This window comes from Salvia splendens, chromosome 3, assembly GCF_004379255.2.
Source record: "Salvia splendens isolate huo1 chromosome 3, SspV2, whole genome shotgun sequence".
Classification (NCBI taxonomy): Eukaryota; Viridiplantae; Streptophyta; class Magnoliopsida; order Lamiales; family Lamiaceae; genus Salvia; species Salvia splendens.
The window spans coordinates 17994269-18019778 of record NC_056034.1 but is presented as its reverse complement, the minus strand read 5'-3'; the positions used below and the strand labels follow the sequence as shown (position 1 = coordinate 18019778).

The 25510-nt window shown below is 36.1% G+C and overlaps 4 protein-coding genes and 1 pseudogene across 5 annotated transcripts; 3 read left to right on the top strand and 2 right to left on the bottom strand.

Moving 5' to 3' along the window:
• Positions 1-7695: 7695 nt before the first annotated feature.
• LOC121795318 (apoptosis-inducing factor homolog B-like) lies at positions 7696-11097 on the top strand. Its single transcript, XM_042193840.1, has 4 exons — positions 7696-8285; positions 9188-9444; positions 9943-10388; positions 10611-11097. Exons 1-4 carry the CDS (start codon positions 8188-8190, stop codon positions 10869-10871), a joined length of 1062 nt encoding a protein of 353 aa, XP_042049774.1. The 5' UTR covers positions 7696-8187; the 3' UTR covers positions 10872-11097.
• Positions 11098-11933: 836 nt separating this feature from the next.
• Positions 11934-16461, top strand: LOC121797285 (annotated as a pseudogene).
• A 184-nt stretch (positions 16462-16645) lies between these two features.
• Positions 16646-20535, bottom strand: LOC121793499. 2 transcript variants are annotated; one of them, XM_042191513.1, is made up of 6 exons: positions 20444-20510; positions 20223-20310; positions 18879-19407; positions 18133-18208; positions 17495-17621; positions 16646-16991 (listed from the first exon to the last, which is right to left on the bottom strand). In XM_042191513.1, exons 3-6 carry the CDS (start codon positions 19385-19387, stop codon positions 16852-16854), a joined length of 852 nt encoding a protein of 283 aa, XP_042047447.1. In that variant the 5' UTR covers positions 19388-19407; positions 20223-20310; positions 20444-20510; the 3' UTR covers positions 16646-16851. The 2 variants fall into 2 exon arrangements, with proteins under 2 accessions (XP_042047447.1, XP_042047446.1); XM_042191512.1 differs by having other exon boundaries at positions 20223-20535.
• Positions 20536-21365: 830 nt separating this feature from the next.
• LOC121796686 (putative nuclease HARBI1) lies at positions 21366-23319 on the top strand. Its single transcript, XM_042195484.1, has 4 exons — positions 21366-21392; positions 21900-22430; positions 22521-22746; positions 22856-23319. Exons 1-4 carry the CDS (start codon positions 21366-21368, stop codon positions 23317-23319), a joined length of 1248 nt encoding a protein of 415 aa, XP_042051418.1.
• A 471-nt stretch (positions 23320-23790) lies between these two features.
• LOC121796685 (B3 domain-containing protein REM20-like) lies at positions 23791-24772 on the bottom strand. The gene is made up of 3 exons (XM_042195483.1): positions 24689-24772; positions 24332-24596; positions 23791-24224 (listed from the first exon to the last, which is right to left on the bottom strand). Exons 1-3 carry the CDS (start codon positions 24770-24772, stop codon positions 23791-23793), a joined length of 783 nt encoding a protein of 260 aa, XP_042051417.1.
• Between the last annotated feature and the right edge of the window lie 738 nt (positions 24773-25510).

Sequence of the window (25510 nt, the reverse complement as noted above, 5' to 3'; positions counted from 1 at the left end):
CTATCTTCTCTACTTGACTTGAATGCAAAATTTCTTGAAAATGTAGTCAAAACAATGGAAGGATAAAATTACGCAGAGTTCAATTTTATAAAAGAATGGTGGAGAGAGATTATTTGATGAGTTTATTTCTCAATTGGATAAAAACAGAAGGAAGTGGAGCGGTGTTGACGAAGCAAAGAGGTGAGATAATTTAATATTGATAATACACGCAAAAGAAGTAAACATTTGTCTGACGTGGAATGGCGCTCATCTACCGCTCAAATTAGTCGCCTAGCATAACATTTCTCTAAGAGCATCCACAAGGTTATAGCCCAGCAATAGCCCAGCCATAGCCTAGCCACAAACTCCTCCTGCCACATCAGAAATAACACAGCCATAGCCTAGCCATATCATAAATAGCCCAGCCACATCAATAGCCACATCACTAATAACACAATATACGGAATTTAATTTACGAGACATATACGGAAAACATTAATAATACTATTTTAATTTTTAAAAAAGTACAATAAATTTTAAAAAGTACAAAAATTTTAAAAAAGTACAAATCGCGTATATATAGTGTTTCGAAAATTAAAAATGAAGTGCAAAACGCGTATATATAGTGTTTCGAAAATTAAAAATAAAAAATAAAAAATCCGTTGGGCTATGCGCTGGGCGATCCGGGCGCTGCAATGGAGCCGAGCGGATCGCCCAATACATAGCCCAGCGGATTTTGACCGCCTAGCGCTAGGCGAAATTGATTTCCGGAAAACCGCTCGGCGGTATTCGGCTCCTCCAATGGTTCGCCTAGCGACCACCTAGCGCCGGCGCTCGGCTAGGCGGTGCGCTAGGCGCCATTGTGGATGCTCTAACTTAAGTTTGGTTGCAAAAATCATAAATTTAGGCTTGTAGTGAAATTTCTGCTAACCCAGTTCATGGGAAATTTTCTACAAGGAATAAGTTTATGATTTTAACGACCAAATTTTCCATGAATTGGGGCTTGTAGTGAATTTTATTGCCCGTTGGATTTTAGCGAACCCACTTGCAAGTTTATGATTTTTGCGACCAAAAATCATAAATTTAGGCTTGTAGTGAATTTTCCATGAATTGAGGAAAATACTAATTCGTGAAAAATGAGTTATAATTTTTTAGACCAAATTAAATGCCCATGGAAAATATTAATTTTGGCTAAAATTTGTGATTTTAGAGACCAATATATTCATTTGATATCCGACTATTTTTTTGTTTGGATTGAAAAATAGTAGATGCTATTTGATATCCGACTATTTTTAGTTTGGATTGAGAAATACTAGTAGATGTTCTATAGCTGTATGGACACTAGTATCAAACATGATAAGTACACTAAAAACTTAAAACTCGTGCAAAATCTAATCGAATTCCTTTTTAAAATAATTGAGTTTTGACAAATATATTTATGTTAGAAATAGTTATATGGTTATGGAAGTGGGAAAAGATGAAAGCTCAAAAAATGGCGGAAACGGCAGCAAATGACATCATAATTGATGAAGTTTGAGTATTTGCAAAGAATTGTGTTGCCGTTAAATGCAAGTCATAGAAATTTGCGTTCCCAGCTGACTCACGAGGAGTGGGACCCACCCACGATTTTATAATATTCTTATTAGTCTTATGTTTATTCTTATTAGACCATTCTCAATTCTTGAATTTTAAATTCCATCATGCACTTCGAGATGGTTCCAGAAGCGAAGGATCTAATCCTCTGCTCATACCATCTTTATGTTGAATATCAAAATAGCTTTACCAACACAGATTTGCGTTTACTATTACCCCTACCCTTTTGTGTCACTTGCAAGCTTCACATCAAAAGGATAAAATTAATGAAATACTAGCATACTATTAACATAAATCTTATCCAAGTTTTATTCAACTTCAGGTAAATAGAGTGTCAACATTGACACCACTAATTTATCACCCAAAATTCGTGCAGTCGCTACGAGGAAAATCACAGTAATTACTTTTATAAGTAAATCTATAAATTTTGAATTCATGTGTTTTACTGATGATTGTATATTATTTGACGCTATTACATTTCAGATGTACTCTTAGATAGTGAAATTGATTAGCAAACTTTTCCATTCGAAATTGACTCAAAGCCCGTAGTTAATACTTTGCTTTAAATTTACATATCAGAGTTCGTGCAATTAAATATGTCAAAGTTGGTTCTCCTTATAGTATCATAATCCAAAACTAAGACTAAATCTAAACCCTTAAATTTTGAGATGAGTGAATGAGATTAAAGCTAACGAATTTCAATAAATAGTAGGCAAAATATCAACAAAAGGGTAAGATCGTCATACTGTTATCATATGATAATTCGTAGTGAGTATTTCAACACAAATACACAAAAATATTAACACAGTTTTATTGATATTTTTCGTGCATTATATTGAAATTTTTTTATTCATTTCTTGTTATACGAAAACTGAAATAAAAATTATCAACTTTCATAATCCGAACATCGTCGGAACATGTGCAATTGATATCTCATAAGAATCCTTATAAAATTACCTTTAATTCAATACTATATTTTTTGCAAAAAAATAATATAAATTGAAAGAGTTACATAAATTTAAAATTTTGAGATGATTTTAAAGAGAGAACTAATACTATATATATGACCTTTAAATTTATTTACTAGTTATTTAAATTTAAAATATAATTCACTTTAAATTATTTCAATCATAAATCTTCTAATTTAATAATTAAGAATTGATCTTGATTTAGAATTGCTAATTAATTAGCAATTTGACCACAATCCGACAACCTCTTATATATATATATATATATATATATATATATAGGGAAATGATCAAAATAAAAATGCCTTTAAATCAAGAAATACAGGCCGATTTTGGACCATAGGATTAGCTGATCTGATCTTAAGATTAAAAGATCTAATGGATCCATTAATTTCTTAAGTAGTATTATTTTAAACATAAAAAATCGTATAAGGATAGAAATGATATTTTGTCAACTGTCTTGTTATGGCAATCCCTACAATCTTGCATTATTCTTCTGTCAATTAAGATTCTTTGTGCGTGATTAATTAGATAACTGATTCAATATCATCAACTTCGTCTTCTTCACCACTCCTCCATTTCCTCCATATCCTCCATCTCCTTCATCGGTAATCCCTTCAATCTTCCATTATACTTATTCAAGAAAAAATATTGAAGATTTGTTCTTTGTGATTTACTTATACGCCAGAATTTTCGTGTGTTTGATATCCTTTAATACTTCGTCGTCTCATTCGTCTCCTTCATCTGCAAAAATGTTGAGATATGTCACGAGTTCACGTTGCAGCAGAAGAATGACCTAGTTTATATAATGAATGACATGTTTGTATTATTGAATGACCTAGTAGAGTCCTCTCAAGAGTGGAGAAGGCTTTGAAGCTTAAGAGCAAGCCTTTGCGTCAATGCAAGATATGTCAGGAGTGGGGTCACCATGATTCAAGGAATTGCGACAAATTCAAAGAGAAAGAAAAGCATCGGTCTAGAAGAAATTCTGAATTTTGATACCATGTATTCTCTTTTTTGAAGTAACGTCAGTTTAAGTGTTTTTTTTACTCCATTTTATTTGCAATGTCAGGTTGTTTGAAATTACTCAGTTCGTTCAGATTTGTATGAGGCACTCTGGTATTCAGTAGTTTTATGTCATGACTCGAATATTGGATTATTATGACCCAATTTACCAATAAGTTTCCATGACCCAAATATTCGTTTAGTATGTCACAAAAAAATAGATGATGTTTGGGTTAGTGTTTGTGTATTCTTAGGTCGTATTAATATTTGTTTTTTTAATATGTCAAAAACATGAGAATAATTGTGTATTTTACTTCAGTTTGTTTGATACGAACATTTCAATCAGAATTGTATGAGGCAGTCTGGTACTCAGTAGTTTTATGTCGTGACTCAAATGTTGGTTTATTATGACACAAATTAACCATACAATGCTATGACCCAAATATTCATTTATTATGACCCAATGTATCGAGTAATCGGCATCACATGGTATATCGTCTACAAGAAACAAGAGGAAAGCATTACAAGGTCATTGTAAGTGCAGTTGTACTCAAATGACTAATTTTTTATTCAAAAGGCCAACTTTAGGTCATTTTAAGTGCAATTTTCAGTCATAATAATATCGTTAGATGGAGAAAAGATTAGGTGTTGTTTGGGTCATTGTTGTTGTATTTTTCGGTCATATTATCGTGTGGTTAATCTTTAAATTTGTCGATACCTACAGAATAATTGTACAGGCGAAGAGCTCTAATTGGTAAATTGCAGCATAAGCTGGATTACTAGTACATATACACTCCAAAAATAAATACAGATGAAATAATATATAGTAACAATAACATCCAGTTGACATATATAAAACATGGTCTAAAAAATGAGAATTACAAGGTCTAAACATCGTTTAATTAAAATAGTGGTAATCTATAAAGAAATAAACAAAAAGTTTCAGTAGTTTTAGGTATGACATAACCATTGATTAAGATCTGTAGTTTGCTATCATCTTTTCTACGTTGATCGGTGTTTTCTTGCTCTCCTTTGCATAATGTTTGGATGCCGCCTCTTTATTCAATAATGCGCAACGATTATTTCTTGCCACCATAGTTTAGTCGAGTTTTGTGTGGAACTTTGACCTTTTGCTTATACAAAAAAACACAATTAAATACCAGAGTTCCCAAAAAGAATCAAAACTACATTCATTCAAAACCTATAAAATGTAGTCGACATACCTTTCTGTGCTTTTGGTTTTGGCGGTACCTTCTTCTTCACTGTCGTTCATTGATATACTACGTTACATCCAATCAATTCTAGTGAAAATTTGGTTAGATTTGGTCAGATTTCAGTCAATCGGTGTACAAAATCTTACTAACCTTTTCTGTTATGCGTCGCCGTTCCAGAAGCTCGCGTGTCGACCATTGTTGAAAAAGGCGTTTGGTTTACCGTCGTCGTCGATTTTAGAATCTTCAAGTAGGATTTCTTCTTCGTTGATTATGTAGATTAGGGTTTATGTTCAAGCACCAATTTTGTGGATTTGATGGAAAGGGGATGAATATTTGGTGAAATAGAGTGAAATTGAATGGGGAACCCAAACACCAACTTAGCGTGTGTAGTAATTACTCCCATTTAATCCGCTCTTATAAATCGGAATGATAGTTCTTTATTTTTTCGATTCTCAATTTACCCCTCACATGACACAAATCCATCTTATTATGACCCAAAAAAAACGATGAGTCAATCCAGATCGTGGCCATTAATCTCCAAATCTGACGGTGCATAAATGGTCTATATTTCTATCCTTAGGGACTTATTTTGGTAGATGAAAACCCTATATATATATATATATATATATATATATATATATATATAGGAAAATGATCAATACAAAACTTGATCTCAATACAAAATCCAGACCAAATCCTGACCATGAGATTTGACAATCCAATGGTCAATAATTAAATAAAAACACGGAGGGTCATTGTAAAGCAGTTTTAGGTCATATTATAAACTTTGGATTTGAGGTCATGTTAAGATCATTTCATGTCATCCTTACTATAATGACGTAAAAATAAGCTTATAATGACCTAAAAATGACTTTTGTATGCTTGGTTCTGCATTTTTGTATTAAGAATGGTTTTGCATGGATCAAAACCCTATATATATATATGATTTTGATCTATACAAAACTAGATTTAAATACAGAAACGCATAACAATATCATACATATGGCACTTTTAGGTCATAGTTAGTTAATTTTTAGGTCATGCTAACAAAGCATGGCCTAAAATGATCTTTGCATGGCATTAAACCCAAATATTATAATATGACCTAAAATTGCTTAATTATGGCCTTCCGTGTTTTTGGTTACTTATTAACCATTAGATCATCTAATCCTAGGGCCAAACAAAATTATCTTAGCATGGCATTAAACTCAAATATTATAATATGACCTAAAATTGCTTAATTATGACCTTCCGTATTTTTGGTTAATTATTGACCATTAGATCATCTAATCCTAGGGCTAAGATTTGAGCTGCATTTCTGAATATAAATGCATTTTTATTTTGATCATCTCCATATATATATATATATATATATATATATATATATATAGGGTTTTGATCTATGCAAAACTGGATTTAAATACAGAAACGCAGAACAATATCATAATTAGGGCACTTTTAGGTCATAATTAGGTAATTTATAGGTCATGCTAACAAAGCATGACCTAAAACGATCTTAGTATGACATTAAATCCAAATATTATAATATGACCTAAAATTGCTTAATTATGACCTTCCGTGTTTTTGGTTAATTATTGACCATTAGATCATCTAATCCTAGGGCTGAGATTTGGTCTGCATTTCTGGATTTAAACACATACTTATTTTGATCATCTCCCTATATATATATATATATATATATATATGAATGTATTCATTTCCTTTTAGCATATTTTCTCCTTTTTCCTTCTTGATCTCAGTCCCACGATTTTGTCATCCGACGGTTGGATTAGTGCCACATGTCTTTTAATAATGCAGATTTTTCATTGAATAATGCACACCGACTAATAATGCACCATTATAGTTTAATAATGCATCATTATAGTGTAATAATGCAGATCATTTGGACCGTTGATGAATGTGATCTAACGGCCCATATATATATATATATATCGACACTTTGTTCCATTTACTAATATTTCCAATTTTTGTTGAAAAGAAGAGGCTGGCAAGATTATCCATATCATGATTTAGTTGTTAGTAAATCGATTTAAAAAATGGTGTTTACATAAAATAAATTACGAGAACCTTAAAAATTAAAAATCCAACAGGCAATAAAACACGATTTAGTTTGTAAAATGTATTTCTTCCAACCAATAGCTAGATTACTATGGAACTAATATTAATGTGTTCTTTAATTTTATAAAAAAGAACAACCTTAAAAGTCCACCATTTGGCAGCTAGACATAATCATGAATAGAAAATTCGGTGTTGAAGACTAATCTAAGAGTTGAAATTAGATAATTCAGCATGCCTACGTACCCAAACATAAATAAATTAAGTTCATTATATGGAGAAGTATGAAACTAGACCCTTCTCTTCTTCTAATAAAGAATGCAGCTGTTTGGATCAAAGATGTGATGTTTAGAACAAATTAAAGTAGAACGTACCAACCATAATTAAGTAGGTCCATTCACACAAACTTTTACAACAGGTCTACATATCTACATCATTCATATTAAATCAAAACAATAATTATTGCGCACAATATACCTGATCCAACACAGAAAATATTAGTACATTTCATACTAACCGGTCCCCACCAGAACAAAAATTACTTACATGATGCAAAAAGGCAAAAAAAAGGTCACAAACCATTGAACATACTAGTTTTAACTTGAAAATAACAATGAATTATTTAGATCAACATCAATTTTTAAAGACATAATTGCATGTCCAATTGGAACTTGAACACACTTTTGGTATCAAACTGCATTTTTTTGTTCATGGCTATTACCAACTTAGCAATTTTTTTTTATCTCACACGTCAATATTCCTCTCAAACCTCAAAAAATGTGTCTCACCTTTTTATCATATTCTACAATTTCATAATATTTTTTTCTATTTTTTGTCAAAAATTTGAATTGCTTTCTGCCACAGACCACAGTAATACTGTAATACACATCACTTTGTTTTTGTGGTTGATGTAACTCTGTCATATCACAATGTAGCTCCGCAATTCATTGGAAAAAATGTAGTCAGAAGAATCATCTATAAAATATTATTGAAAACAAATTGATTTCCAATTAATCTAACGACTAGATGACGTCGTTGATGGTGGCCGGGATGATAATTGCCCATTATCTCTCCTCGATTCCTGCCTTCTTCCTCAGTTAATTCAACTTTAATTTTTAATTGCATTTGAATTTTTGCAAACGCATACTGCTTTTTTCGTCCACTTTACAGGTAGACTCCGTGTTTCTATTTAAGAGGGTCATTGGCTGCTTCTCTTCTTGCGCGGCTGTGAGATAATTTGATTTCCACACGATTTGTTTGCTTGGAAGCTACGGTATTTGGTTCGTGAATTCGATTTTGCCGTTTGTGACGATTTGTGGAGCGAAAAACAAGGTTCTTTAAATTTGTTTGAAATGGAGAGAACGAGAGTGGTGGTTGTCGGCGGCGGAGTGGCCGGCTGTGTCATGGCGAAGGGCCTTCAGGATCAGTGCGATGTTCATCTTATTGATCCGTAAGTTCTACCTCGACTTCATGTTGTTTCATAGTTTAGATTTTATTTTGCTTGATTTAATTTTGATTTAGCTTTGTGTGTTTTATCATTTTGATTGTTGACCTTGAGGTTTTAAAAGGTTATGATTATGGAAAATATGTTTTATTTTGTACTATTTGTAGATATATCATGTTACTTTCTGATTCTAGCCCTATGTCTGCAATCGGTTTGAATATGACGGAGAGGAATCAATATAGTTACATATTCATGAAATAAAAATATCTCTGTTTCACAAATTTTTGAGTGATATTTTAGCTGAATAAGGAAATGTAGTTTCAGCTGTCTTCTCACTTGTGAATGATTTGCAGCAAGACTAGATAGTATCTCAGCAAAAAGTCGAAAACATTGTTTGTTAGTACTAATTTGTTTAAAACTTTGGGTGATTCGAATCCTACATCGGTTCCATGTGAAAGGGGCTATCAGAAGGTGTGACCAAAGTGGCGTTAGGGCTCCCTAGCTTATATGCTTATCATTGGGTTGGTGAAAGTCTGAAAGACGAGGATGTCTAATCTCTGAAACTAAGTGAGGGCTTCATTCTTAAGCATGGTTGAGACTTGATATTTACCCCAAACAGAAAATGGACATGTTAGATGGTCATTTATTGTACCTGTGTTTAGTTCGAGGAGTGCCTAAGCCTAACATATCTTACTGGAAGGAACATATATATATAAATTTAGGATGGCTCGCATCAAAAGTTCCTCTTAAGATTCAGATCTATCAACAAACTGGATAGTTGGTGTCGGATTATAGATGGCACCATCTGTAGTTTCTTAGAATGTTTTGCTTTAATCTTCTGAAAGTTTGATTTCTGAATCAACAATACTTTTGTTTTTGGTTTATGTGATTGCTAAAACTTATTTCAGGAAGGAATATTTTGAGATTGCTTGGGCAGCAATGAGAGCCATTGTTGAGCCATCATTTGCAGAAAGAACATTGATTAATCATTCAGAGTACCTTTCCCAGGCTCATATTATTACATCTGCTGCAACTAACATCACAGAAAGTGAAGTTACAACTGCAGACGGCCGTCGCGTTGGGTTCGATTATCTTGTCATTGCCACTGGTCATGCAGGTGGTCCTGAATTTACAAGATCCGAGAAGCTCCATAAGTACCAAGGAGGTAAAAAAAGTAGTTTAACTTGACAATAGAGTTAGGACCTTCATATTTGTACTACGATATGACCGATACATTCTGCACTACCTTTACGCTTTAGATGTGATTTCTTTATTTTGTTACTCTCTGTTGTCTGGGTAGGTCTTCATTGAATACTCTCATCTGTCCGTGACATGCCATCTTTTCCTATGTTAATATTGTCTTTAATAATTTGCATTCGAAAGATATTATAGAGCTCTGACTGTCAAGATATTAAAGGATTCCAGTATCTCCAAATAGCTCTATGTTGAGTGATCTACCTTTAATATTGCATGCTTGGACCGTGTTTATTGTCTTATGATAAATGTCAGATGTGTTTGTCTTGTAAAGTATTTGAGGTGTGATTCCCTTGTTGGAATCTGAATTCACTGAAAACTTTTCACTTTAAAGAATGCTATATAAGTAAAACAAGTATAAATGCTGCTGGGTTATACTATGCTCAGAACTAATCTTATTTCTCTGCAGAACATGACAAGATAAAGGCAGCGAAATCAGTTTTGGTCGTTGGAGGCGGACCAAGTGGTGTAGAACTAGCATCTGAGATCATTTTTGCCTACCCCGACAAAAAGGTAACTTTGGTGCACAAAGGGCCGAGGTTGCTGGAGTTCGTTGGAGAAAAGGCTGGAAAAAAGGCACTGAATTGGCTCATTTCAAAGAAGGTGGAAGTCATCTTGGATCAATCTGTCGACTTGGAGTCTGGATCAAATGGTGTTTATCATACATCAGGTGGAGAGACAATCCATGCTGATTGTCATTACCTTTGCATCGGAAAGCCACTTGCTTCGTCGTGGCTGATGGAGACTTGTGTGAGAGATAGCTTAGATGCTCATGGAAGGCTAATGGTCGACAACAAGTTCAGGGTTAAGGGTCACAATAACATTTTCGCTATTGGAGATATCACTGATGTTCCTGTAAGTCCATCTTCTTTCTTGCATCTCTTTCAAGCCTAGGGTCAAGCACATTAAAATATCAGATTCTATTTGACTGAAAAAATAGTGAAGGATCTAAATGTAGCAATGGACTTGCACTCAATCATTTAGTTGTAGAAAGACTGGTTATTGATTTAGTAATCCTTGAAATGATGAACGGGTGGCTTAATTAATACTGATTTATGCTAATCATGTAAAATATAGGAACTCAAGCAAGGATACTTAGCTCAGGGGCATGCTGCAGTTGTTGCTAAGAACGTGAAGCTGCTCATGAAGGGGCAAAGCGAGAGCAAGCTTGCCACGTACAAGCCAGCTTCAGCATTTGCGCTGGTTTCACTCGGTAAAAAGGAGGGAGTGGCACAGATGATGTGCTTAACTTTGAGTGGGCGCATTCCTGGCATGATAAAATCTGGGGATTTGTTCGTTGGGGCGTCCCGGAAGAATCTTGGCTTGAAATCGAATTAGGGTGGAATGAGTTGTGTTGTGAGTTATGGTTCATAAATATGAAATTCTTCAAAATCATTTTTGTGGTGTTTCTGTCTTCATATATATTTTTGAGTCTGTATTTGAAGTATTCCATTGAATGTATGGTGTGTTTGCGTTCCTGTTTTTAGCGTCTTTGATTGAGTGATTATCACATGGTTATGTAAGTTACTATACAAAAATACAAATATTTGCATTTATTTTGGTATTTTGTCTAAATTTAAATTGTGGTGTAACGATGATCTTAAAATTTTATTTGAGCCGTTATTAGGTGGAATTAAGTGTATCAGTGTTATGTAATACTACTAGTACTACAATTATGTTATTGTTACACATTTATATATGGCCGGTTTATCAGGAAAAAAACTAATATTCATATAACAACAACAAAATCATAGTTATATGAGCAAATCTCCTAAATCTTTTTTATATATACCATTATTTTGCTTTTTAAAAATTTCTCTAAACTAAAGCACGCCATGGATTGGCAGCTCTTCCCCTTTTTTTATTACAATATCTTAATTTTCTCATTCAAATTTTAAAAAACGTAAGACGAAGCATAATTTAATCGAAAATTGTAATTTTAGCGTTAGTTTTCATATTAAAAAATGTTGTATTGCATATAGAATGCAGATAGGCGTGTGTAGAGATTAGGACCAACGGCGGGTGTTAACTGTTAATGGGCCAATACTTGTAAACAGGCTTCTATAAAAGATGAAGCCCAATGAGAGGTATGGGCCAAGCAAACCACTTGTCCAAAATTGATTGAAACACTTTGCGGGACCCACCCACCCACCCACCTTATGCTCAGGGACAAAAAGGTGATTCGCTCACCCCAGGCGCCCCCATAACCCGGTCCGACATCGCTATGGAGGGGTTCAAACACGGTACCTCAGCGGCCCATTAGGTGGGAGGAACTTACACTGGTAACCAGTACACAAGGAGCCACCACAGTGGTGAAACTCCCACACTGCGGCTGCCAGCATTCGATCCTGTCTGTTCAGGGACAATCTACCACCCAGGAACCAACTGAGTTAAGCCCGTGCGGGCAGCACCCACCTTATGCTGATCACATGCACCGCCGTCCATGGAGTTTCTCGATAAATTCCAGTATTCACCTGGAAATTTCGTTGCAAATTCGTTGATTTTATATTTGTCCCTTTTACTTCCTCAACCTTCATTCTTCCTTCCTTCTCAATTTCAACTATATTGTTTTTCATCTATACGACACATACATTTTAGATCAATTTTGGAACCCTAAGTCTCATACTCGCAAATTGCAATCACATAGTAAATCAGCACCATGAGGAGGGTGTTAGGAGTGAAGAAGGATACGGAACCGCCGCCCTCCGTTCAAGATGCATTTGACCGGGTTTGAAATTCCACTGATTCAATTTACACATCGTTTTTGTGTCATTGGATTAGAAATGTTGTTTGCATTTGCTGGAGAGACAGATATAGATTGTGATTGGGGGTGGGAGGGGGTTCAGATGTTAAGGATAGGGGTTTTTTCCTTTTTTTTCTAGACCACGATTATCATTCCTCGATTGTACTGGACTTTTTTTTATTCCGGCTTTGGGAGAGACGCATGACCCTCATGCATCTCCTTTTAATGAAACGCATGACGGAGATGCGTCTTTCATAGAGACGTGTCTCTCAATTTTTTCGGTTTTTTTTTAACGACGCATGAGGAAATTAGGGAGAGACGCATGAGGCTAATTTGATTCCAGGTTATTGCTCCGAAAGATCAAGAGCAGTATTGAAATTATGCAAATATAGATAAGTGTACAGTAGAAATAGAGACTGAATAATAATTTTATTATTTCACGCAACGTGTAAGATGAAGCAGAGTTGATATGCATGTTTTGTGGTGGTGAAGACACGTTTCACTGAATCATCTCTAACTTGACCCACCAAATAAGATTATATACAATGCATATATTGATCTATATAAATGATAATCAATCTCATAATGGAAGAGATGCAAAAATGATGGAGGCCAGAAAAGAGGAGTCGGAGAAGAAGCTGCAAGATGATGATGATGGCAATGAGATGGGTAAAGCTAGAGAGGTGATTCGAGATTCCTTCATTTCTGGAGCTGGCTGGAGACCATATATTTCTGGAGCTGGCTGGAGAAGTTGGTAAATAAAGTTCTTCAATAAATTAGAGACGCATGAGCCTCATGCGTCTCTCCCTAAGACGCATGACGCTCATGCGTTTTTAAAAAAAAAACCGAAAAAATTGAGACGCATGACCCTCATGCGTCTCTATGAAAGACGCATCTCCGTCATGCCTTTCATTAAAAGGAGACGCATGAGGGTCATGCGTCTCTCCCAAAGCCGGAATAAAAAAAAATCCAGTACAATCGAGGAATGACAATCGTGGTTTAGAACAAAAAAAGAAAAAAACCCTAAGGATAGGTGGAGTAAACAACCACCACAGTTTTAGGTGTTATCCTGGTGGGGAATAGATTGAACTCAGCCTCATTCGGTATAAATAGAACCGAGAATGAGATATATTGTTTCCTAATTTGGCGTTTCGAAGTCCATCTCCGATAATTGGTTTGGCTGGTTTTTTCCTGTCCTTTTCCCTTCCACTTCCTATTAAGCAAGGAGAGTTTTTTCCCATTCTCTTCCCATAATCCAAATCATCTTTGCTGAATATATGAGAATGTGACCTTCTGTAGGTTTTTAATACCTCTATGTTCTTCATTTTGTTTTTTGCTTCTTATATAAATTTTAGAGGCCTCTTGCTGTCCTTGTCACTTTTATGTACGTCGTTTGAGTTGTTAAACTGAATGCATGGTTTATAATTTTTTATTACAGATAAATAAAAGGGGTGAAAATGTTGATGAAAAGATACAAAAACTTGATGCTGAATTAGTGAGATATAAAGAGCAGATCAAGAAGACGCGACCAGGCACGCTAGAAACTGTTAAGGCTAGAGCCATGAGGGTTCTCAAGCAAAAAAGATGTAAGTTGCATCAGTGTTGTGCTTGAATCTTAATTCATGTTGCATGGAAATCTTGGTAACTTTTTATATGTTTCCCCATGGTGGTGACTGCATGAGTGGTTTTTAGACATGCCAACCGAGTCATGGGATTCTTTTTGCATATTAACTGGGGCAGTCGAGGTTTTAAAAGTTAAGTTTTGATGTATTCAAGGAGTTGGAATGTCACCATGAGCATCTTTTCTCAAATTGAGCAGGTATGAAGGTCAGCGTGATATGCTATACAATCAGACATTCAACCTTGATCAAGTTTCATTTGCTGCTGAAGGAATCAAAGATGCTCAACAAACAGTACGTGCTTGAGATGCTGCTTTCTTGTCATGAACTCGCCGTCTCCTTTTGTTTTGATTATTTGACTGGACATAGATGAGAGAATCTTATGAGTACCTTGCTTTTATATATTGATGATTTCTTGCATGACTGGGGGATTTTCGAGTAGTTATTATTTTGTAGGCTGCACTTTGGAGATTCTTGTAAACTAGAAAATTCTGAATTTTTCTAATTCTGATAGTGTTTCATATTGTTGTTTAATATGATGTGCACTTTGAGATTTCCACTAACATACATCTGAATGAGATTTTCTTCTATTTATGTTCATCACAATAAGATTAAATTTAAAATGTGCCTGATTGGTATTGGTCCCATCAAGAAATTTCAAATGTTTTTACACTAAGTGTATCGTATAATAGGCTAATACAGATGAAATCATGAAACCTATTGCCTATTTCTGATGTGTGATGTCTTGTGACTAATTTATGTCCTGATACTTGCATAGAGCTCTATATGTCGGCTTAAGTTTGATATGCTTCTTTGCTGCCCATCTATTGTATGGTTGTCTACTTGTCTCATTAAGAAACTGCATATAGATTGAGTTGGTCTGTCTTATTTTTTCGCATTCATTGCGGATGTCAGCTTTGAAGTCAGCAAACAAAGATCTTAAGGGAATGATGAAGACTGTGAAAATCTCAAAATCCAAGACATAGATGTTTGTTTCTTCAACCCTGACACTTTTTTGCTTATGCATATATGTTGATGATGATCTTAAATTAACCAGTGGATTTTATGCATACAGAACTTACAAGATGAGATGATGGATCTTATGGATGTGAGCAATGAAATTCAATAGTCTCTTGGTAGAAGCTATAATGTACCTGATGATATCGATGAGGACGATCTGATGGGTGGTAAGAATTTGATTCACTTAGAACTCAACTAACTATATTTGTCCAACTTCCACCTGATATTAAGAGTAAGAGTTTTTTATCACTATTCCTGATGCTTTTCTGTAGAAGAGAGGGTAGAACTTAGAAGCATGCTCCTAGTGTTCTAATGCATACTTTCTGCTACTAATTAAGTTAATTTACTAGTCAAAATGATGTTTTACCAGCATTAGGAACTAACTTTCTTACTTTTATTCTTGAATGTTCATGTTACACTTTGGTTCAACTACTATGGATGTTTTTTTACTATTTTTTCAGTAGTTACTAGTTCCATATACTACTCTGTTGAGATTCTTTTATCTCATGACGCAGAGCTTGATGCGCTGGAAGCAGACATGGGATTTGAAACTGAGAGTGATGGAGTACCTTCTTATCTTCAGCCTGATAAGGATTCTGATCTGGATTCCAAACTGAACTTGCCATCAGCACCAAGTGGGCATGCTGCAAATCCAGCAGGCAGAGCGAATATGTAGGTAATTCACTTCTTCTAGGCCAAATAGTTTAAAGGCTGTATATAATTTTATATCCTATCACTTGGACTGAACACTAATGCAAACTTGATCCGTCTGTTATGCATAGAGTCATGGAATATTCTACAATGGTGTACGATAAATGAATGCCGGGCTATGATTATAATCATTACTATATCTTTTCATACTTCTACTTATATTGCTCTTATTGATGACTAGGTTTATTTTTCTTTCTTGGCTGTCGTAGTTTCCTTTCTATGAACCGAGTATCTTAACTATTTAAAATGAGACGTGTCCCATTTGTCTAGTTAGATGAGGAAAATTGAAAATTACGTATTATGTGTGGAAAGTAGGTTTACAAAATGCTCTTCATGAACTATTGCAGAATCTTTAGCTTGATAGTTTTGTGGTTCGTCACTCCCAATTGGGGCGTATTGTATGTTTTTTTGCATATGCAACTAATTTGGATTTAATCTTGCTAATGAAACTCTTGACTGCTTCCCCATTGATTTATTACTATTCATGTATTTGCGGTGCTTGTTCTGGCTATAACTGAATCTGATAAAATGATTTGATGTTGACAGGGTGAGGATGAACTAGGTTTACCAGCCGTTCCTCGAGCTACTCTCCGAGGTTAAGAGGGAGTAAAGTTTATTGTAAAGAATACACTATTAGCCTGTGGTTTCTTCTTGTATCTCTGAGTAGGTAAAACGTAGTTGAACGTTGGGTGCATATAATGTCGATAGCCATGTGATTCTTGTGGTGCTTGAACCCGAACCCGAACCCCAAGTTGGATTTTTGTATAGATTCTCCTGTTGGTTCTGGGCTTCGTTCAACAGTCTACTTGTTTAAATTCTCAACATAGCTCATGAATTGGTTTTTTGGAGGGATGATATAGTTTTCATGATTTTACTATAAATAGATTACTCAAAGGTTCAAGTCACTATTCCTGTTCCTGTTGAGTGAACACACGATCTATTTACCCAACCCAACACCTTCTATGATGGATAGTCAATTTTGAATTATTTTAGGAAAATAATTTAATAGATACATCAAATTAAAAGAGAACTTATGCATATCATGATGATAAAAGTACACAATAACAAAAGTGACAAGGGTACACATATTGAGGCCATTAGAGTCGTATTCTTTGCTAACCATCAAAACTAGTCCTACCTAAAATCATAGATGTCATCGCAGCTGCTGAAGAGTTCAAAACCAAACTGAAGAGCTTTGCTTGTGAGAAGGATGTCGTCGTTTCTTTTAGTTTAGATTAAGTTTTCGCATATCTAACATGTCCCAGATGGCGCTATCAACTGCGCGTGACCTGCTGTGGAACTTGTTGGTAGCGGTGGTAACGGCTCTCAACCTCTCTAATTCTATCTTCAGGGTTTCGTATTCATCTGCACAAACCAGAAATGCAAAGTTGTTGAGGTAATATATATAGAGCTTAGATAAGCTCACGAAGATACGAGCATATGCATCTAGTTGAAATGATAGCCAAGCGCAACAGGAGACCACACGGCATAGCAAAATCTTATTCATTGCGTCTTAAACCAAACCTTCCAAACTCTTCCAAGTATTTGTTTGGTGTATATCAATATCACTAACAAATCTCTTAACCTTCTTGTGGTTTGCAATAGAATATACCTCAAATAAAACATGACTCCACCATTTCCTGCACTTGAATGCGATAGTATATCTAATTTAATGCAATTAAGATTTTTACTGGGACTTAGAAAAGTAAGTCTCAGAACAAGCTATTTAGATTGGCAAAGCACAGACACATAATAGGTTTTCACCAATAATTTTGAAGGGTATAATAGGAGTCTTTTCATCGAAATATAATACTTATAATTTAATCTAGATATTATGTAAATCTTGGAAATCATTATAATTTACTTACTATCTACGATGAATTTCTTCTGATTCACTCTTAAAAGTTGCTGCTTCAATGAGGCATTCTCCAAGGACAAAGCAGCATGCTGCTGGATAAGGGAAGCAACTCTGACAGCCAACTGGGACCCAATATTCTGAAACATCAACCCGAGATTCAAATCGCAGAAAAAAGAGCAAGAAAATAATTACAAGCCACTAGAAGTAAAGCTACAGATAGACAATAGGGAAACGTACATTTATAACAAAATATGCATACAGCCATTGGGAAAACTACTGGTTTCAGATCCTACTTGAACTTATACGTGCTTCCACTATTACCAAGTCATCATACGGTATTTCACATGTTAGGTAAGGTCGTAAACGTATATGCATACAGCCATCGGGAAATTACTGGTTATAATACTCCAGTTAGATATAGTTATAGTACTATTTCAAATTAAGTACCTTCCTAGACATCATAAAATGAATGTAGCATCACAAGATATACAAAATTGTTTGAAATATTTTGAACAATTATTTGTGTATGTGTTTCGATTCTATGTCATAAGGTATATGCATTAACCCAATTAGGCCTCTGTAACTAAACAATGCACATAGATTATTCTATGCTTAACTAGGAAAAAATTCCTCTTTGTGAGTCCATACCTGAAGAGCATTAGCAGACCCTTCCAGCTCAAAAATATACTGAAGTTTTCGAGCTCTAGACCTCTGTCCAGGGTGACTGCATATAAAATGACAATGCATATCATAAGGAAAAGGCTTTGCATATAAGGAAAATGTTCACAACTTTGATTTTTTTTTGTGAATTTTACACCAACACATATTAGATGGAATAAAAAAAGATATAGGAGTAATATTTAACAATAAGATGGAACAGTACATAGAAAAATCCAGATTTTGTTCAATACTAATTCAAAATTATGTCCAATCTCCAAAGTAAAACCAGATACAGTACTATATGTATTCCCCAATAAAATTTATCTCCAAAATGATGTCGCCAAAGATTTCCGAATGTAAATGTAACAACAGACATTCAATGAATTTCTTGTCTTAGTTGCTTAGACCCCCCCCCCCCCCCAACCACTAGACTTGGTCTAAACCAATGTAAAAAAGATTATTTGATATTAAATAGTACTTGATAAAGCAGTAACAGCCACAATTTTATGAGACCTTCGGTAAAGTTGTTATCCTTTTTAGAAATACAAGGTATTTCAACTTTCATGATGCTGGCAAAAGTTGCAGCAATATAAAAATCAGTTTACTTATCGTGTGAAAAAAATCAAAAAGCCGTTATTAGTAACTATATCGAAACGGTTATAATACGTTAAGCAACAAATAAGACAAAACAAATTACGTTTAAAAAAATGTTTCCAAGTAGGGTCTACTACCACCTCATTTGTTTCATTTCGGAACTGATCTCATCAGCTGAAGCACGAGCATATCTATACGAGTCCGACTGCACTCCAGAGACAGAATTATATCCATCCAAATGCAGCAGAGAATTTTGCACAGCATATTCAGAAAATGCTGATGCAATCTCATTTTCAGGGAAGCCTAACATGTTTCTCTTCCGAGGTGAATTAGGGCCGTACGTGCAAGACGACCCTAATTCATCATTAGGTCCATCAGACTCCGTAATTTCCTTCTCATTAAGTGGATCTAGATCTGGTAATGAGCTATCGGTGTTCAAATCTAAATCTAAATCACTTATCAGGTCGTTCAACCAAGGTGGTTGATCCTCGAGTATGAGGCTCTCGGAGGTGGTTTTGTACTGTTTGTTTTGCCTGGAATGAAACTCAATACCTTTTCCCGAGAACAGGGAAATGGATGCATTAACTTCGGGTGCTACAGTTTTCTTCTGGAGAGGGCAGCGAGGAGGGAGCTGAGTGTGCCTTGACATAGTGACGTGTTTATTTTCTTCTGCACATCATGATTTATATTCTAATGTGAGTTTCTCTAGCCATAAAACATCAAGAACATGATATAACGTAATCTAGACAGTACACAGCATGTGATTGATATTAACCAATTGTGTAAACAGAAAAGTAAGCAGACTATAAAAGGAAACAAGATGGCGTTGAGCAAAAGATAGATCAGGATCTTACAACATACGAAAACAATAGTCTTCGTGAACTTACAGTCAAGGACTACATATAGAGGCATGCAAGACACACAAAATTAAGGTCTTTTCCATAATGAAACTCATGTAAGAAACTGCTAACCGCCTAACTGAATAAGGTAAATTCTGAATTATGAAGTAAAACTGCCACAAATGGAGAATAAATCAAGTAGTAGATCATCTTCATAAACAATTAAACAGTCATTCAGTTCCATAATTTCACTAGGGATATGTTAGATAAAACATGGAACAAAGTAGGAATCTTTATTCATCTGCACTTGTAATTTTTATCAACAATCAATCCATCCCCACAATTTCTTCTTTTCAACATTTTGAATTTCAGATTAGGAATTACCCCAAAGATGGCATCAATTACTTTCTCAAGTAGACATTTTAAACATATTTCTCCTCAAATAAATTTTAACATAATTGAAATAAAGCAGAAGAAGCAAAATTCATTACAGAACAAAAAATTTTAAAATACGGACGCAATGAAACAGGAGCACAAAATATAGACAGAAACCTCAATGCAGCATTTCGACTGTAATGCATATATTCACATTAACTACTAAACAAAAAGCGATAACCCAACAATTAAAAAAGAAATCTTGCGCACCTTTTACCAATTTCCAGGCTTAAGAAAACTTGTTGATCACAAGAAACGAAAATAACGTGTTCTTGGAGTGGTGCAGTCAGTAGCTAATCTGCCGAAAGATGAGTAAATTTTGACACAATCAAGAAAATATGCGATTTAGCAAGCAAGATTAAAAAGCGGCATTATAGCAACAGAAATCTTGGGGAAAATAGAGTAAAATAAAGAGAAGCGACGTAATGTACGGAGGAGGAGGGTTTGGGGTTGTGAACAGCTCATTTTTATACATATTCTTGAGTGTCACCATCGCTCAATTTTTGAAACACAATAGGTGACTATTTATTGAACTTAACCGACTCAAATGGGAGAGAGAATATTGAATTTGATTTACTATTAACTTGGAACTGATATCTAACGAATTTCCTTTTTCCTTAATCGCAGCAAATGTCCTAAATTACATCGTGCATTAGTATTACATATGAGTTTAGGTTAATTTTAATTCAATTATTTATTTTAATAAACTTTGTTATTAGAAACACTCGATCTTAACTTAGGATCAAACTATTCTTTTAGGTTCGTGTCTAACTTCTAATTTAACCAGTTTAACAATTTATGAGTCAGGTCATATTGTTATATGTGCTAACACGATAACAAAATCACATAATTAGGCCTCGTTTGATTGGTCTGTTAGGCCTTGATAGGCCACACAATCTTACCACTATCACAGGTTTGTTTGGTATGATACAGAACCCCAAATACCCGGGATATGGTCAGTGACCCGGTAGAAATTAAGACAGCAACCTACCAAAACCATATTCTTCAATCCCACCCTCCCTCTCCGATAAAGAACTATGTCGGTCTTCTGGTTAGGCGTGTTCTGCTCAAATGACCAATACATCCCTCTCCTTGTTCCCTTCTTCTACGAATTTAACCTCAACTTCAATTTGATATAACACAAGGTCCTGAAATCGATTCAATTGGGGGTTTAAAACCAGATCCTGAAATCGCTGCAAATTTTTCCCACGACGACAGGCAATTTGCTGTCAATAACAACGACGCCGACGAATCGAGGGGCACCCATTTACTGCAATTCCTCTCTGAAAGCGTATTACTTTGTTTTGCATTGAAAGCTCTTCAAATTGTGCGTCGAATCTTGCTCGATTCTTCATGGCTAATGAGGACGACATACCTAAGGTACACACTGTGCGTCTTTATTTCATGAATTCGTTATTAGTTCGATACGTACCCAATTTTTCCCAATTCGACGTGGTTTTGGTTGAACTTATTCGAAGCTGTAGATTAGGATGTACACGTTGATCTTGGTTCATGGGCTGTATTGATTTGTAGATTTTGTGGGCTGTCAATTGCTATACACGTCTTCAACTCAACCTTCTGAAGGGTCGCAATTTGATTTTGTGAATTAGTTCAGGCAATTTCCCGAATGAATGTCTAATTCGTGGATGTTTGAACTCGTTTGAACCGCAGTTTTTTATAAATGATTGTTGTATTTGATTGTGTTTTTTGGATTGTAATTTACTGACTGGCTGCACCTATGTGCTTATGTATATTCATTATTCTGCATGGTGCTGGTCTTTTTTTTATTGAAGCTAGGATCTTGTACTGATATCGAACATGTTTAAGGATTTTATGCTAATTCCGACACCTTTCGTTCAGTTACAAATCTGTGTTTGGCTTTATCAGGGTGAACGTAGGCGTCATGAATTGACAACCGTGTTGATTTTATTGGAGGAAATACTTCTGAATCATCAAATCAATATGGTGCTCATATCTTTTATAATCACCCTCATTGGCCCAGAAACTCGCAAGCGCAAACGATTAGATAGGGTTGGAATTTCTCCTGTGCTCGACACAATACCTGCTCATGTTAAGCATTTAGATAGACTTGTTCGTGTCACTGATCGGGCATGTGTGGATAACTTACGGATGGATAGGAACACATTTGGGCGTCTTTGTCGTATTCTGCGTGATCGTGTAGGCTTGATAGACCAGAAATTCGTCACTGTAGAAGAACAAGTTGCTATGTTTCTGTGTGTTCTTTCCCACCACACAAAAGCTCGGATAGTTGGATTCAGATTCATGCGGTCATCACAAACCGTGTCAAAGTACATACACACTGTGCTACGTGGGCTGCTGACGCTACACAATCTTTTTTTAGTGAAGCCCACTCCTATAGATGAGGCTTGCTCTGACCGGCGTTGGAATTGGTTTCAGGTTTGCACGCTAAAACACAATGTTTTTTGATTAGTCAAACATGCAGAATTAATATATCTCCGTGTAATTAATTTTGGTTATTCAATACAGGGATGTCTTGGCGCATTAGATGGAACCTATATCAACGTCCGAGTTCCGGTTGCTGACGCACCTCGTTACAGAAATAGGAAAGGGCAAATCACGACAAACACACTTGCCGTATGTGACCCACACCTACGCTTCACTTACATTCTGCCAGGATGGGAGGGATCCGCTGGTGATTCAAGGATTTTGCGGGATGCAGTTAGTAGTCCTATCGGTCTAAAAGTGCCTAAAGGTAATACTCTAACCAAGTATGTGATCTGCTGGTTATATACTAAAGTAATCATCCAATTTGTTCGGTGCCAAGCCAAACAAATTCATCCAGTTGCTGATGTTTGTGTCAGGTTGTTACTACCTCTGCGATAACGCTTATGCCAATGCCGAGGGGTTTATGACGCCCTATAAAGGAGTGCGTTATCATTTGAAGGAATGGGGCCCTGGTAGGCAAGCACCTCAAAACCCGGAAGAGCTGTTCAACTTGAGACACACAAAGGCCCGAAATGTCATCGAACGATCGTTTGCGGTGCTGAAAATGCGATGGGGCATACTCCGCTCTGCAAGTTTCTACCCGATAGAGGTTCAAACGGGTTTGATCATAGCATGCTTCTTACTACACAACTACATCAGAGGTGAAATGGTTGTTGATCCAATTGAGGCAGAGTTGAGCAATGAAGCAAATGATGAGGAAGAAATTGAGGCTGATACGGCTAATAGTGAACATATCAGTAGCGTTGAGCCTTCAACAGCGTGGACCAAGAAACGAGATGATCTTGCAAGAGCTATGTGGGCGGAGAGAACTGCAATGTAACCGTGTATGCCGTGAGCTACTAGTAACCTTCTAGTTTCGTCTTGAGATTATTCCTTTGGATTTTTTTTACAATTTAGGCTTGCTTAAAATTAATTCCTTTCACTGAACCATCGTTTGTATTCAACGTTGTTACATTTGATATTCGAACTACATTTGATATTCGACAGAAGTTTATATTGATTCACCTAAAATGTTACGAAGATAAAAGTTTTTTGCTGGACAAGATTAAAATACTTAACCATAAAAATACTTCACATAAAATGCATATGCCATAACGAGAGACAGATGCAAGATTTCTTGGAAAAATTGGCACCATTGAGTTGGAAAATGCTTAACCATAAACTTAGGTACCATGGGCTGCACCATTGAGTTGGAAAACTTGGTCCACGCCGTGCACCTTTTACAACAACAAATACGAAGCTACATACGACCAACACAACACTACATGCTAAAGGATTTTAAGCGGCGAAGTTAAGTACGATCGAACCACACGTAAAAGATGATTTCATTACGGTCAATGAGCTTGAAATGACAACGATGACCGACGGCCAGGCGGTTGGCCTCCTTGAAACGACGCCATCCTCGCTTCACCCAAATTTTCGAAGCGCTATGAGCAAGCTTGACCAACCATGTTTCTCCATCCACATTGAAGTACACGGGGTCAAAAAGGGCTGCCATACGAATATGGCGTTGCCAAACCGCAAAGGGGATCTCCAGTGTGCGGCTTATGTTGGCACGCGACAGAGTCACGGTGAAAGTTGGGCAGCCGTCGTCTTCTAACACTCCTGCGTCAGACGCATAGTCGTCATCATCCGACGTATCAACCTCAGTCTCCGACGGCTCGTAGTCGTCCGAGGTATCCACATCCTCAGTGTAACTGTTGTCCGAAAATTCGTCATCTACAGCTATTCATTATGCAAAAACGGGGAGTTTATTAGGGTAAGTCTAATATTTCAAGGCAAATTACATACTAACAATCTAACCACGTTAAATATAAAATGCATATACTCACGTTCTACATCACTTTGAGGGGGGCATCCACTACCCCCCTTGTATCTTTTGACTTGGAAAACCCCCACGTCCACCAACGTGAATGTGAGCAAGTCCTCATGGACAATCCTGTTGTGGATACGGAATTGCGCCCACCCAACATGGAAGTGGCAGCCACTAGCGATCCGAAGGAGGCGTACAGGCCATTGCCTGCCCCTAGCCATCACAAGGCGGCAGTCAAAAGGGAGCTCCTGTCCATGGGCCGCAACAAACTCTGGTGGAAGTCGCTGCACAGCGTGAGGCCGGGAAGAATTCAGGAATTTGGCATGAGATTAACGTAAAAATAAACGGTATAAAAATTAAAGAAGCACGGCGTTACCAACTCATCCATGCTTGTCTCCTCCGAGAACCTTTTGAAGAATGAGGGAAGCCTAAGGTAATCCCTTTCATCGTTGTTGGCCATCTGATTTTGTCTAACTTGAAGTGTGAGACTTGCTTGAATAGAGGAGCTTGAATTTGGGGTTTTAATACTCGAAAGTAACTGCAAATATGGAGTTTGAAAAGATTTGATGGTGGCTAGACACTGCCATGAATTGAAGAGTGAAGGATGAGTTGGTTTGACTCAAATAAATACAACCGTGTACTATTAAATGCACTCAACCTTCCATATTTTTGGAAAATGCATATACCCTTTTTTATTGTATGCACAAACAAATCATGGAATTGCAATTTGCATCGGCACTCCTTGTATATTTATATTTATAAGACATAAATTGAAATATATCCATTTAATATGACACCAAAATATATTACATTAATCACATAGTTTGAACAAGTTCAACAATATACTACAAAATACTACAAAATATTAGAGTTGGATCCGATCATATACAGTCATCGGATGTAAATGCATCGCCAACTCAAGTAGTTATAGTCCTAAAGATTACTTCCGTCGATGTTAATATAGTCTGAGGTTAAACATCCCAAAACAGAAGGATCACCGAGATCCACAAAAAGCACAAACCCGGGAACAAGTGTCCGATATTTGCAGCGCTTAAATCATCTCATCTTCTTCCAAAAGGTCGAAGACAAAAGCTGCCCTAGCAACTTCAGCCAGCCCTCGAAACAGGTCCATGAGCTCCGGCTCCTTAACTAGCTTCTTAGAAACATAGAACTGTTGTTTAAGAGTTAAGCCGGGAAT

Coding starts and splice junctions, on each gene's coding strand:
- LOC121795318 (XM_042193840.1), top strand. CDS start 8,188: ATGGAGAGAACGAGAGTGGTGGTTGTCGGCGGCGGAGTGGCCGGCTGT. Junction 8,286..9,187: donor GATGTTCATCTTATTGATCC/GTAAGTTCTACC, acceptor AACTTATTTCAG/GAAGGAATATTTTGAGATTG. Junction 9,445..9,942: donor GCTCCATAAGTACCAAGGAG/GTAAAAAAAGTA, acceptor ATTTCTCTGCAG/AACATGACAAGATAAAGGCA.
- LOC121793499 (XM_042191512.1), bottom strand. CDS start 19,387: ATGTCAAGGCACACTCAGCTCCCTCCTCGCTGCCCTCTCCAGAAGAAA. Junction 18,209..18,878: donor TCCGAAATGAAACAAATGAG/GTGGTAGTAGAC, acceptor TTTTATATGCAG/TCACCCTGGACAGAGGTCTA. Junction 16,992..17,494: donor GAAGAAATTCATCGTAGATA/GTAAGTAAATTA, acceptor TGGTTTGTGCAG/ATGAATACGAAACCCTGAAG.
- LOC121796686 (XM_042195484.1), top strand. CDS start 21,366: ATGGCTAATGAGGACGACATACCTAAG. Junction 22,431..22,520: donor GGCGTTGGAATTGGTTTCAG/GTTTGCACGCTA, acceptor TATTCAATACAG/GGATGTCTTGGCGCATTAGA. Junction 22,747..22,855: donor CGGTCTAAAAGTGCCTAAAG/GTAATACTCTAA, acceptor TGTTTGTGTCAG/GTTGTTACTACCTCTGCGAT.
- LOC121796685 (XM_042195483.1), bottom strand. CDS start 24,772: ATGGCCAACAACGATGAAAGGGATTACCTTAGGCTTCCCTCATTCTTC. Junction 24,597..24,688: donor AGACAAGCATGGATGAGTTG/GTAACGCCGTGC, acceptor CACGCTGTGCAG/CGACTTCCACCAGAGTTTGT. Junction 24,225..24,331: donor CCCTCAAAGTGATGTAGAAC/GTGAGTATATGC, acceptor CATAATGAATAG/CTGTAGATGACGAATTTTCG.